This window comes from Micropterus dolomieu, linkage group LG21, assembly GCF_021292245.1.
Source record: "Micropterus dolomieu isolate WLL.071019.BEF.003 ecotype Adirondacks linkage group LG21, ASM2129224v1, whole genome shotgun sequence".
NCBI lineage: Eukaryota > Metazoa > Chordata > Actinopteri > Centrarchiformes > Centrarchidae > Micropterus > Micropterus dolomieu.
The window spans coordinates 31,608,225-31,622,292 of record NC_060170.1 but is presented as its reverse complement, the minus strand read 5'-3'; the positions used below and the strand labels follow the sequence as shown (position 1 = coordinate 31,622,292).

Below are 14,068 nucleotides of genomic sequence, written 5' to 3'. Positions count from 1 at the left end.
GCTGAAAGCGGTTGATTTATGGTTGTATCAGCGGCCGCAATCCATTCTTTGTGAAACCTCAATGTGTCGGCAGAAGGCTTTTTAAAGTTTATTTTATTTTTTTTCTTGCCTGTTGTCTCATTCAGGGTGGATTTCTACCTGATGGCACATCACATACGCCAGGGCTGTGGACTTCCTACACACTACATCTGCTTGTACAACACGGCAAACCTCACACCAGACCATTTGCAAAGGTATTGATAACCCCTTTTTTATTTCTTTTACATTAATCAGCATTCTGTTTATATGCTGTCGTAATGGGTGAGCAACCTTTTTTTAGCCAGCTGGCAAAAATATTCACTAGGACAGTCGTCATTGACGTTTATTAAAGAAAAGCATTATTAGTGGCAACTGTAACACAAAGACAATATTAAAGGTAGGGTAGGCAACGTTGGAGAACTAGTGAGACATTTTGAAAGTATCCAATAATAAAATCCCACCTCCTCCCTTCAGGCGTCCCTCTAAAGTAGGGCCCTATGATTTCTGGACAATATCACGCAATACATTGCCCCTCCCCCGCACTTAGCCAAATTAACAGGAAAAAAACTGCTGCTCTGTTTAGATGTCATATACAGGTACACTGCCTCTGTCCTTAGCTTTGTGTTGTTGTTTCTGAAAACAGAAAACCCAGAATCTGGACAAAAATAAACTGATTTCAAAGGGTCTTACCAAAGCCCCACCCTCCAAACACATTTCCATGCGCAATCGGTGTACGGGCAGAGGTTGCTGAAATGATGATAAAATGATTGACAGAAAAAGTACTGTAAATGTTCTGTCTCATCTGCCAGTATACATAATGAAAGGAGGGGAGAGAGAACACATCCCTGTGGTTAGCCTGCAGACGTAGAGGGTCTGAGAAATGATTGTTCACAAAGACCCTCTGCCTTCGAGCAATCAAAGTTTAATTTGCCTCACCAGCTTGTCTTGTGGATTTTAAAGTCGCGTTGCAGCTTCTGAATGAAAAGATTGGGTTGCACTGTATTAAACACAGAGGAAAATGTCTTTTCTGCTCATTCGATCGTGATTTGCAAAGAAATCTAAGTATACATTTCTGAGCTTGACCTTGCTGTTTGGTCACGTGTTGCTATTGTGGTATGTTTTCAGTTCAGATCCAATATTTAACAATGTTTCTTTGGTTCCTCACCAGGCTAACTTTCAAGATGTGCCATTTGTACTGGAACTGGCCGGGCACTATTCGTGTTCCAGCACCATGCAAGTATGCCCACAAACTGGCTTTCCTGTCGGGCCAGTACCTGCACTTAGAGCCGGCCGTCCAACTATGGGACAAGCTCTTCTTCCTTTGAGCTGCGCCAGTTACTACCACGAGCAACTGTGCAAAAAGACAAACAACTCATTTGAAATGCTGAGAGCTTCCCACTTCAGACTTTAAAGTATACTGGAATACTGGAAAACACTGTCTACTTCCACCTAGGATTCCCACATAGAGATAAGTTCAGTTTAAAATCAATGTTTGCAAAGTTCTTCTCTTTAGACCTTGTGTCTGTGGCATAATTATCGGTCAAGTGTTGGTTTAAAGTTCAGACACTGTCTTGACATTTATTTCAGAACTAATAATATACACTATACATTTCTGCTTAGGTTGGGTTTGGTTTGTTTGTTGTTCAAAGATGCAAAGTTAGACCACAGTGAAAGAGATGGAGAGAGGAGATTTCCATACACAAGTATCTCATCAATCCTGCCCAGCTTTGTTGTGCTGTACTGAGTTTCAGTATGTTCGGCACACTCTGTCATCATCTGTGTGGGCCCACTTTTTCTGTTTGAAGCCGTTTTTTGTTGACACCAGTCCATATGCCTTATATTACAGCAGTTTAATTGAATTTAGCCATCATTCATTGTATTATGTACACCACTTCCTACTTGTGACTTCAGAAATATGTCTTCTGCGACAAAGGCCTATTTGAGGCCAGAGTGATGTAAACTGAACTACAGCAAAGTGAAGATTTCTAATAAAGGAAGGTGATGCAGCTTGTTGTCATCTGTTGGAATTAATAGCATGGACCAATGTTTCCATTTATAAACAGCCTGTAATCTCATAAGGCATACAACACTCAACCTTTCATACATGTTTATGATGTGGACAAAACACCCATTTGTGACATCTCATTTCAAAACCATGAATTATTTTGGAAAGCATTCCTGGCCTCTAAATATTTTACTTGAAATAAATGAAATGGTTATTACAAAAGGCTATTATGCATTGAGGTCTTTATAACATTAACACAAAAAAAAAAATTTTAACCAAGGGGCATATAGACTACTTTTTTAGTGTCTCCAAAGCTTTCAATGAGACGCATTTGCAAAATAAATTCTAAATAAATATACCTTTATTATTGTATGCATTAAGTTATATTTATCATTAAATATCTTATCAATGTAAACATTTATTATTTTTTATAATTTACGGTGTGTTCCACCCTGTTTGTTTTGCCTTCTAAACAAAAAAAAAAAAAAAATACAAGTCCCATATATCCACAATTAGGAAGTGCATCACCCTATTAGGGGAGAATTCAAAGGGGAAAATTGAGGTGGGCACCAACTTTGCATGCCTTATTTGCAAGTTTTATGACATCATCCACTCTTAAATTTCCACCCCATTTGGCTAAATTATGAAGAAAGTAAACCACATGTATCAAAAATAACAACCATACTTTATCTATACTGAAGTACTATGTGTGTAGAGCTATCTTACTAAAGTTTGCCGTCTGAGTAATGACTAATTTGGTCTAAAAATATCCACACTGTTGGGTATATAAACTTAACACAGTGGAAAATCTATTACAAAATGTAAAGAAATGCATATAAATGCTGATAAACATTAAATTGTCATTTAAACTGTTTTAGGTAAGTTAATATATAAAAAGGTAACCCTTTTAATAGATAGATAGTTAAATATCCATTAAGTTGGCTTTAACTCAGTCCTACAGCATCACAGGCATCACCATGTATCAATTGATCACACCCTCTTGTGTTTTTGATATGCAATTACACAGTGTTTGTCTCTCAGTTGGGGCAGGAGCATTTTTTTAATGCGTTTAATGTTTTGTATGTTTAAGTGTTTAATATATTTTCTATTTAAAATGTTGAGTTAATGTAAAAGTTCCTGTTGAAACTAACTGAGAAATTGATAGTCATTCCACCCTGTTGAGCTCCGTTTCAACTATGTTAAGAGTTTTGCGTGTTTTATGTTAATTTGTAAATTGGGTGCAAAAATGTAACATTTCAAAAAAAATTTTATCACGTGTTGTGCTCAAAATCTGTTTTACTAATATTCAAAGAAATAAAACATGATTGGATAAGGGACACAAAAAGGTTTTGTTTAATGTTTACATTATTAACACTTTGCAATACCTATGTATAGGCTCTGTCCCCAACAGGGACAGTCCAAGACTAAACAATCCAGTTATAATTATACACTGCTAAAAATAAAGGGAACACTAAAATAATATCCTAGATCTGAATGAATGAAATAATCTCATTAAATACTCCTTTCTTTACATAGTTGAATGTGTTGACAACAAAATCACAAAAATGATCAATGGAAATCAAATTCATCAACCCATGGAGGTCTGGATTAGGAGTCACACTCAAAATCAAAGTGGAAAACCACACTGCAGGCCGATCCAACTTTGATGTAATGTCCTTAAAACAAGTCAAAATGAGGATCAGTAGTGTGTGTGGCCTCCACGTGCCTGTATGACCTCCCTACAACGCCTGGACATGCTCCTGATGAGGTGGAGGATGGTCTCCTGAGGGATCTCCTCCCAGACCTGGACTAAAGCATCCGCCAACTCCTGGACAGTCTGTGGTGCAACGTGGCATTGGTGGATGGAGCGAGACATGATGTCCCAGATGTGCTCAATTGGATTCAGGTCTGGGGAACAGGCGGGCCGGTCCATAGCATCAATGTCTTCCTCTTGCAGGAACTGCTAACACACTCCAGCCACATGAGGTCTAGCATTGTCTTGCATTAGGAGGTACCCAGGGCCAACCGCACCAGCATATGGTCTCACAAGGGGTCTGAAGATCTCATCTCGGTACCTAATGGTAGTCAGGCTACCTCTGGCGAGCACATGGAGGGCTGTGCGGCCTCCCAAAGAAATGCCACCCCACACCATTACTGACCCACTGCCAAACCGGTCCTGCTGGAGGATGTTGCAGGCAGCAGAACGTTCTCCAAGGGGTCTCCAGACTCTGTCACGTATATCACATGTGCTCAGTGTGCCAGTGGCGAATTTGCCAATCTTGTTGTTCTCTGGCAAACGCCAAACGTCCTGCACGGTGTTGGGCGGTAAGCACAACCCCCACCTGTGGACGTCGGGCCCTCATACCACCCTCAGGGTGTCTGTTTCTGACCGTTTGAGCAGACACATGCACATTTGTGGCCTGCTAGAGGTCATTTTGCAGGGCTCTGGCAGTGCTCCTCCTGCTCCTCCCCGCACAAAGGCGGAGGTAGCGGTCCTGCTGCTGGGTTGTTGCCCTCCTACGGCCTCCTCCACGTCTCCTGATGTACTGGCCTGTCTCCTGGTAGCGCCTCCATGCTCTGGACACTACGCTGACAGACACAGCAAACCTTCTTGCCACAGCTCGCATTGATGTGCCATCCTGGATGAGCTGCACTACCTGAGCCACTTGTGTGGGTTGTAGACTCCGTCTCATGATACCACTAGAGTGAAAGCACCGCCAGCATTCAAAAGTGACCAAAACATCAGCCAGGAAGCATAGGAACTGAGAAGCGGTCTGTGGTCACCACCTGCAGAACCACTCCTTTATTGGGGGTGTCTTGCTAATTGCCTATAATTTTCACCTGTTGTCTATTCCATTTGCACAACATCATGTGAAACTGATTGTCAGTGTTGCTTCCTAAGTGGACAGTTTGATTTCACAGGAGTGTGATTGACTTGGAGTTACATTGTGTTGTTCAAGTGTTCCCTTTATTTTTTTTGAGCAGTGTACTTTAAGTGCTTGAGCTCTACCAATACAAATTCCTGAAGGTTAAACATGTAATAATTTACCTCGTAAGATTTTACTTGCAACATGAAAAAAGTATTATTTTCTTCCAAAAGGTTAGTGAAAATTCACCAATGGCCAGGAATGAAAGGGTCTCCATAGACCTAGACAAAGTGGCTGCAGTTCAGTGGACTGGAGGAACCCCAGCAACTTAGCTGTTCTGTTCTCTTTTCAGGAGTAACGTTAGTCAGAGATGTCCCCAAAAAGGATTAATGAGCTAATACTGTGGCAAAGGCGTGTTTCCAGGCTGAATTTTGAAAACGCTCTGGTCCACCAGGTTTGCAAGATATTTAAGATAAAGAAAAAAACATTTTGTACTGCCCCCATGTGTCAGGTATTGTTTTAACAGTTTATCAGTTTATTGAACAGCAGTAAGTTTCACAACATGGGGCAAGGTAGGAGCAGAGGGAATCTAACAGGCTAGGAAAACCAGAGAACAGAGACTAAGGCTATGTCCGAAAAGTCTTTTTTGCTTATGAAGGTTCCTAACTGAGTAAAGTGACCCGGAAGTATTTCAGTGGCAGCCATGATAAGAGCAATTCGAATTCTCTAAAAGCTGAGGAATATCTCCTTTAGCATAGGGTACACCGGACCATCTTTTATGAAAGGAAAGGAGAAAATGCCGTCCCACAATTCCTTGCGGCGGCAACATTTAAAGCGACGCACGTTCTCAAAGTCAAACGATAAAATCCATCAACCACATTTAGCAAGATCCTTGCAATACAGACGCATATTAGTATACTTGAATGAGACTTGAATTACCTTCTTTCTTTTGGTTTGTTTTATTTTAAGTTTTTTTTGTAATCTGTTTCAATGCCATTGTATGTTTCGGGTTGTTAATATAAGCTATAAAGTATTTTCTACAATAAAAAAAATAATCACCATGACCATGAGGGATGAAGGACCGTTGGCTATTAAACCCTTTCTCTATTATGCCATAATATGCATACGTCTTAAACTGTCAACAATATCTGAGACCTGAGATGTTACTGGTCTTGTAACGTGATCAAAGTGAGGATAATGTTGCAGCGTGTAGCCTCACGTTATGTATTTCCAACCTTCAGCAATATCATTAATTAATTTTACTTCAGTTACAGATGCTGACGCCCTCGCCTTAATAAAGGCAAAGATCAAGCTGGATAACCTCTACAGTAGGCGTTTCCCACACACTGATTTATTTGTGGCGGCCTGCCACATTATCAACGCTGATTTTTGATTGCTATTTAAAATGGGTAAAATCATATTTGAAGAGCACAGAGCTCCGTGCAGCGGATATATTCCCTCAGCATCTCCTCTCACCCCGTCGCTCCCTCTCTTGCCACAGTTAGGCTGTCATTCTGTGGGAAACACTGTATTTACATACAATTGGGATTCATGTTGATAAATATGGGTGGGCAGGAAGGGTGAGTGTGAGCAACCCTGTCCGTTATTTAGTGACTGGTACTCTATCTGCCTTTTTGCTATCTTGGCTATGAAGTAGCCTAATATTGTTGTCCACCTTTAGATGGTCTGCCTCTTTTGTTTGTCATACCGAAAAAAATAATATTTTTTCATATCAACAGTACATTTAAACATTGTGGTTTCAAATTGTGATTATTCTGTTCCCCAAAGCACTTACTTTATGTGGTGCTAGAGACTGAGAAAGCATCCATGTCACCAAACAAAAAGACCAAAAGTCTTGGAACGGTTTAGGCAAATTCCTTTGTTTTTGTTGTTCACTGAAGACATTTGGGTTTAAGATCAAAAGATGAGAATGATACAAGAGTTCAGAATTTCAGCTTTTATTTCCTGGTATTCACATTCAAACCCAAATGTCTTCAGCGAACAACAAAAACAAAGGAATTTGCCTAAACCGTTCCAATACTTTTGGAGGGGACTGTAACTCATCCCCTGGGTGCAGGCTTTAATATATTCTTATTTTGATTAATGAATATCTTAGTTACAAAGTTGTTTAAACATCATAATTATACAACATTTCTATAATGGTAATTAAAGAATGTTTTTTAGCAAATACGCAGCAACGTTTAGAAGATGACAATTTATTCAGCAATTTCACTTAAACCAATATTATCTGATGAGATGATTCTTTAAAGTGTCAAAAATAAAGAAAAATAAAAAATGAAGAATAATCATAAGATACTTCCTCTTTTTCCATTTTCTGCCAGAGTGAAGCACATTTAAACACATTTCCCTGCTAATTCTATCAACTTGAAATACTTTATATGCCTACTTTGTGATGCATACTCATTATTGCAGTATATTTAAACATTACCATACTGAATAGTTTGTTAGTTGATTTGTTTTTTAACAATATAACAAAGTTAGCTAACATAACAAAGCTAGCTAGCTTGAAAATGTGCTTTCTTACACTTAAAATGCTGATGTGAAAACAGGTTAAAATGTTAATTATTTTTAACGTTGCAATGACTGTAAAATTTGACACTGGTAGGAAAACTTGTTTTTTAATCTGTATTTCAGTAATGCTGTGGAGTACAGTTGGCATAGAGTAGTGTTAGCTTAGCATCAAACAGACACTAGCCAACAGTTGGGAAACAAGCATAGCTAATGCAACAGGGTTTTTACATGTGTTAATTTATTGTGTGTCAATCAAGACTGAAGGCGAAACCAAATAGTTGGTTGAGGAGAAGTCACCCGCAGTGCTGGACTGGCCTAGAGCAACAGAAAAGACCATGGAGGACGTCAGAGCTGATAGTTAACTTCGCTAACTAGGATCAGCTAAAGTGTATCAATGAAGCAGCTGAAATGTCACTTGGTGTGTTGCCAAATATTTTCTATAAAAAGTAGCTAAAGCTCAGTCCTGGCATTAATTAATAAGTAATTAATTTATTAGTTTCAAGCCATTTCATTTTCACTGCCATTAGTATATCAATACATTACCTACCACATTTACATTTACCACCACTGACACCTGCCAAGCTCCATAATTCTCTATTCAAGCTTTGGTCTAAAAAGTCATCTGTTGCTCAGGGACTGGTGGCGATGAAGCTAAATCAACTAGACTAGACTGAGGTCGGGGCAGTGTGGGCTGTGGTAGTTCAGAGACAGTTCAGTGTGTTTTTCTTAGCTGTAGGAAATATCCCATTGTTTCACACTTGATGACTTTTGCTTAAAAGGAAATCTTTATTTTAATTTTATATTTCTACTTGTGTTTGACATTTGCTTTTGCACTATTCTTGTGTGTTGTTTGTTCGTCTTCTGCTGCTGTGACATGCAAATTTCCCCACGGGGATGGATAAAGTCTATTTATCTATCTATCTCTTAGAAACTCCTGTGTTAACCGTAGGTGCTGCCTTCTGCTGTGTGCATGCACGAATAGTGGAGGGTGCGTGGGCACTCAGAGCTCTGCAGCTGGCCAATTTGTACATTAAGAGACCTGATGTGATAATGAATCTGACAGCTGTCGTAGGTGTACTCTAGTCAACAGCTCCTTGAGAATTCTTTCTTTCTGTCATTAGTCTTCACCTCATACACTGACACAGGCATCTTTTACCTGCAGCTGTGGGAGAGACGTGTTAGCCTTCAAGAGGAACTCCAGGGAGTGAGGAGGCAGAAGAAGCACTTTAAGACGGAGAGGGACAAGGCCCAAAGATCCTGGGACACCTCCAAGAGAAACCAGGAGTAGACTGAGGCCAGGATGAAAGATGTATGGATAAATGGAAGTAAGCTTCACACACACACACACACACACATGCTTTTCATGGGATAATTCAGTTATCCATGGGCAGATTTATGAAAATGAAACATCTACAACATTGTAAGAAAATACTGCAAGTAAAGTCCTCTTTATAACAGGTAAAAGTACAGACATATTATCAGCAAAATGTTCTTAACGTATCAAAAGTAAAAGTACTCATTCTGCAGAAAAATGGGTCCTATGATCTATTATTATATATGACATTATTAGATTGTTAATATTGATTCATCAGTGTGTAAAGAGAATTTTACGGTTATAGCTGGTAAATAGTGATGCACCAAGCCAGCTTTTTTTTTTTTTATAGACTCCGATATCTCAGCTCAGGTGCTAATACTAAATAGTGATCTAAAACAATGCTCTCTTTTATCCTAAATTTAAAAATCTGAATCCCTCAATGTGTGTAGAACTCACTGGGATCATTTTTATGTGAGGTAGCAGTATTTCAGAAATTCAATTGTACTAGAAATTTAGTTGCAAACTCGCTGTGATTTAATGAATGTAACTGACAGCAGAAACACTGACTTATATAATGACATTGATAAAGAAACTGTGTGTAAAACTGTATTTAATGCGTGTAAGTCACTACAGCCAATATCCGTTCAATGTCAGTTCTCGCACAAGTAACAATCTTTTTATATACAGTCTATGAATCTAGCGCATTGGTTTGCATCACATCCCTACTGCTCAAGTTGGTTTTAATAACTTCATATACAGGTAGTTTAGTCACATCTGTCACAAGATACATTTAATAAGGGGCCGGGGGGTCAAAGGGTAAAGGGAGAGAAAGAAGATTATATAAATTCTGCTACACATACAGTATCTGTATGTTCTGTAATGTTTGCTTTTTTGGTTGGTTCCATCTTCTGGTATCATGTAACACTTCTCACTGATCGATCGCTGCGTTCCATCACATCAATTAAACTTTTGTGGCGCAGCAGCGATCAGCTGATTTTACTCACAGGGCCTCCAACTGCAGCTGCTTCAGGTATTGTTGGTTTGATCGGCTGGACGTGCAGCTTCTCTTTTCCTGTCTTTGCTTCTTTAGAGTCTTTAGTGAAGGCTTAGTTTAGTGACTTGTTAAAACAGACTACTTACTTGTTTTATACTTGTGACTGTCGTTTCTTGGAGGAGGTTTGCGACTCATCAATAAAGTAATTCAATTCAGTTTATTGATCGAAAGTTAAAAAAATGTCTTTACTTTCAACATACGTATCCAAAAAAATTACCTTAAATGTGTTTCCCACAACTTATTTGGTCACTAAACTATTTCACTCCTCCTCTCTCATTCAAATATAAAAAATAATTGATATATACTCACCTTGCACATGCTTACGTACAGTGAGGAAAATAAGTATTTGAACACCCTGCTATTTTGCAAGTTCTCCCACTTAGAAATCATGGAGGGGTCTGAAATTGTCATCGTAGGTGCATGTCCACTGTGAGAGACATAATCTAAAAAAAAAAAAATCCAGACATCACAATGTATGATTTTTTAACTATTTATTTGTATGATACAGCTGCAAATAAGTATTTGAACACCTGTCTATCAGCTAGAATTCTGACTCTCAAAGACCTGTTAGTCTGCCTTCAAAATGTCCACCTCCACTCCATTTATTATCCTAAATTAGATGCACCTGTTTGAGGTCGTTAGCTGCATAAAGACACCTGTCCACCCCATACAATCAGTAAGAATCCAACTACTAACATGGCCAAGACCAAAGAGCTGTCCAAAGACACTAGAGACAAAATTGTACACCTCCACAAGGCTGGATAGGGCTACGGGGAAATTGCCAAGCAGCTTGGTGAAAAAAGGTCCACTGTTGGAGCAATCATTAGAAAATGGAAGAAGCTAAACATGACTGTCAATCTCCCTCAGACCCCCAGTCTGAGGGAGACTGACTCCATGCAAGATCTCACCTCGTGGGGTCTCAATGATCCTAAGAAAGGTGAGAAATCAGCCCAGAACTACACGGGAGGAGCTGGTCAATGACCTGAAAAAGGTTACTGTTGGTAATACACTAAGACGTCATGGTTTGAAATCACGCATGGCACGGAAGGTTCCCCTGCTTAAACCAGCACATGTCAAGGCCCGTCTTCAGTTTGCCAAAGACCATTTGGATGATCCAGAGGAGTCATGGGAGAAAGTCATGTGGTCAGATGAGACCAAAATAGAACTTTTTGGTCATAATTCCACTAACCGTGTTTGGAGAGAAGAAGAATGATGAGTACCATCCCAAGAACACCATCCCTACTGTGAAGCATGGGGGTGGTAGCATCATGCTTTGGGGGTGTTTTTCTGCACATGGGACAGGGCGACTGCACTGTATTAAGGAGAGGATGACCGGGGCCATGTATTGCGAGATTTTGGGGAACGACCTCCTTCCCTCAGTTAGAGCATTGAAGATGGGTCGAGGCCGGGTCTTCCAACATGACAATGACCCGAAGCACACAGCCAGGATAACCAAGGAGTGGCTCTGTAAGAAGCATATCAAGGTTCTGGCGTGGCCTAGCCAGTCTCCAGACCTAAACCCAATAGAAAATCTTTGGAGGGAGCTCAAACTCCGTGTTTCTCGGCGACAGCCCAGAAACCTGACTGATCTAGAGAAGATCTGTGTGGAGGAGTGGGCCAAAATCCCTCCTGCAGTGCAAACCTGGTGAAAAACTACAGGAAACGTTTGACCTCTGTAATTGCAAACAAATTCTCAGGTGTTCAAATACTTATTTGCAGCTGTATCATACAAATAAATAGTTAAAAAATCATACATTGTGATTTCTGGATTTTCTTTTTTAGATTATGTCTCTCACAGTGGACATGCACCTACGATGACAATTTCAGACCCCTCCATGATTTCTAAGTGGGAGAACTTGCAAAATGGCAGGGTGTTCAAATACTTATTTTCCTCACTGTAAATATGACACACATTTCAAAGCGGTGAGTAGGTTTACTGTTGCATCTTAAACACGTCTGAAAGGCCTACAACAAGTACACCTACAGGGCTTTAGTGACCTACAGGGCTTTACTAGCCTAAAGGGCTTTAGTGGCCTACAGGATTTTAGTGGCCTTCAAGGCTTTATTAGCCTAAAGGGCTTTAGTGGCCTACAAGGCTTTACTAGCCTAAAGGGCTTTAGTGGACTACAACAAGTACACCTACAAGGCTTTAGTGACCTACAGGCCTTTAGTGGCCTACAGGGCTTACAGGGCTTTAGTGGCCTAAAAGGCCTACAGGCCTTTAGTGACCTACAGGGCTTTAGTGGCCTACAGGGCTTTACTAGCCTAAAGGGCTTTAGTGGCTTACAACAAGTACACCTACAGGGCTTTAGTGACCTACAGGGCTTTAGTGGCCTACAAGGCTTTACTAGCCTAAACGGCTTTAGTGGCCTAAAGGACTTTAGCGGCCTACAACAAGTACACCTACAAGGCTTTAGTAACCTACAGGCCTTTAGTGACCTACAGGGCCTACAGGGCTTTAGTGGCCTACAAGGCCTACATGGGTTTAGACCTACAGGTTTACTGTTGCATCTTAAACACGTCTGAAAGGCCTACAACAAGTACAACTACAGGGCTTTAGTGACCTACAGGGCTTTAGTGGCCTACAGGGCTTTACTAGCCTAAAGGGCTTTAGTGGCCTACAACAAGTACACCTACAGGCCTTTAGTGGCCTACAGGGCTTTACTAGCCTAAAAGGCTTTAGTGGCCTACAGGGCTTTAGTGGCCTACAGGGCTTTAGTGGCCTACAACAAGTACACCTACAGGGCTTTAGTGACCAACAGGGCTTTAGTGGCTTACAAGGCTTTACTAGCCTAAAGGGCTTTAGTGGCCTAAAGGACTTTAGTGGCCTACAACAAGTACACCTACAAGGCTTTAGTAACCTACAGGGCTTTAGTGGCCTACAGGGCTTTAGTGGCCTACAAGGCCTACAGGGCTTTAGACCTACAGGTTTACTGTTGCATCTTAAACACGTCTGAAAGGCCTACAATAAGTACACCTACAGGGCTTTAGTGACCTACAGGCCTTTAGTGACCTACAGGGCTTTAGTGACCTACAGGGCTTTAGTGGCCTACACGGCTTCAGTGACCTACAGGCCTTTAGTGACCTACAGGGCTTTAGTGACCTACAGGGCTTCAGTGACCTACAGGGCTTTAGTGACCTACAGGCCTTTAGTGACCTACAGGGCTTTAGTGACCTACAGGGCTTTAGTGGCCTACACGGCTTCAGTGACCTACAGGCCTTTAGTGACCTACAGGGCTTTAGTGACCTACAGGGCTTTAGTGGCCTACACGGCTTCAGTGACCTACAGGGCTTTAGTGACCTACAGGGCTTTAGTGACCTACACGGCTTCAGTGACCTACAGGGCTTTAGTGGCCTACAAGGCTTTACTAGCCTAAAGGGCTTTACTAGCCTAAAGGGCTTTAGTGGCCTACAACAAGTACACCTACAGGGCTTTAGTGACCTACAGGGCTTTAGTGGCCTACAGGGCTTTAGTGGCCTACAAGGCCTAAAGGGCTTTAGTGGCCTACAGGGCTTTAATTCAATTCAATTCAATTTTATTTATATAGCGCCAAATCACAACAACAGTTATCTCACAGCGCTTTTCATAAAAGAGCAGGTCTAGACCGTACTCTATGATGCTATTTACAGAAGCCCAACAGTTCCTACCAAGAGCAAGCACTAGGTGACAGAGGCAAGGAAAAACTTCCTTTTAAGAGGCAGAAACCTCGAGCAGAACCATGGCTCAGGGTGGGCGGCCATCTGCCTCGACCGGTTGGGGTGAAGGAGAGAGAGGGAGAGAGAGAGAGAGAGAGAGAGAGAGGGATGGAGGGCAGGAGAGGAACAGAGAGAAAAAGAGAGGGATGGAAGGAGAGAGAGGGGAGGGAGGCAGCCTACACAATATCCACACACAGAGGTACAGACAGTAAAGGTGATGTTGCTATAGACTAAATGAAAAATGGTACAGATATTTATAGTAGTGTTAATGATAACAATCGTAATGTTAATGATTATAATAACAATAACAACAATAAGACTAGCAACAATAGTCGTTGCAGCAGAGGGTGTCGAGCAGGAACACGGGGGCAGCAGGTGACCCGCAACCACAGATCCAGACTCCACAGCTCCAGAGCCAGAAACACCTGCAGGAAGTGACAGGAGAGAGGAGAGGGACGAGAAAGCACAAGACTACCAGAAAGGGGAGAAGTTGTGTTAGTAACATGCAATAATGGGATGAGGTTGCATACAGAGGGAGAGAAAGTAGAGGAGAGAGGAGCTCAGTGCATCATGGGAAATCC

At 41.1% G+C, this 14,068-nt stretch overlaps 1 protein-coding gene and 1 long non-coding RNA gene across 3 annotated transcripts in view; both read left to right on the top strand.

Annotated features, from left to right (window-relative positions):
- piwil2 (piwi-like RNA-mediated gene silencing 2) overlaps positions 1-2,024 on the top strand; it is a 37,710-nt gene extending 35,686 nt beyond the window's left edge. For both annotated transcript variants that reach the window (XM_046035407.1, XM_046035406.1), the window contains 2 exons: positions 126-233; positions 1,187-2,024. In XM_046035407.1, coding sequence (XP_045891363.1) covers positions 126-233; positions 1,187-1,343 — 265 coding nt within the window. In that variant the 3' untranslated portion in view covers positions 1,344-2,024. The remainder of the gene's footprint in view (positions 1-125; positions 234-1,186) is intronic.
- Positions 2,025-8,626: 6,602 nt separating this feature from the next.
- The window catches only part of LOC123960597, a 12,948-nt gene continuing 7,506 nt past the window's right edge, over positions 8,627-14,068 (top strand). Inside the window, exon 1 of the long non-coding RNA XR_006822550.1 lies at positions 8,627-8,747. This is a non-coding gene — a long non-coding RNA (uncharacterized LOC123960597). The remainder of the gene's footprint in view (positions 8,748-14,068) is intronic.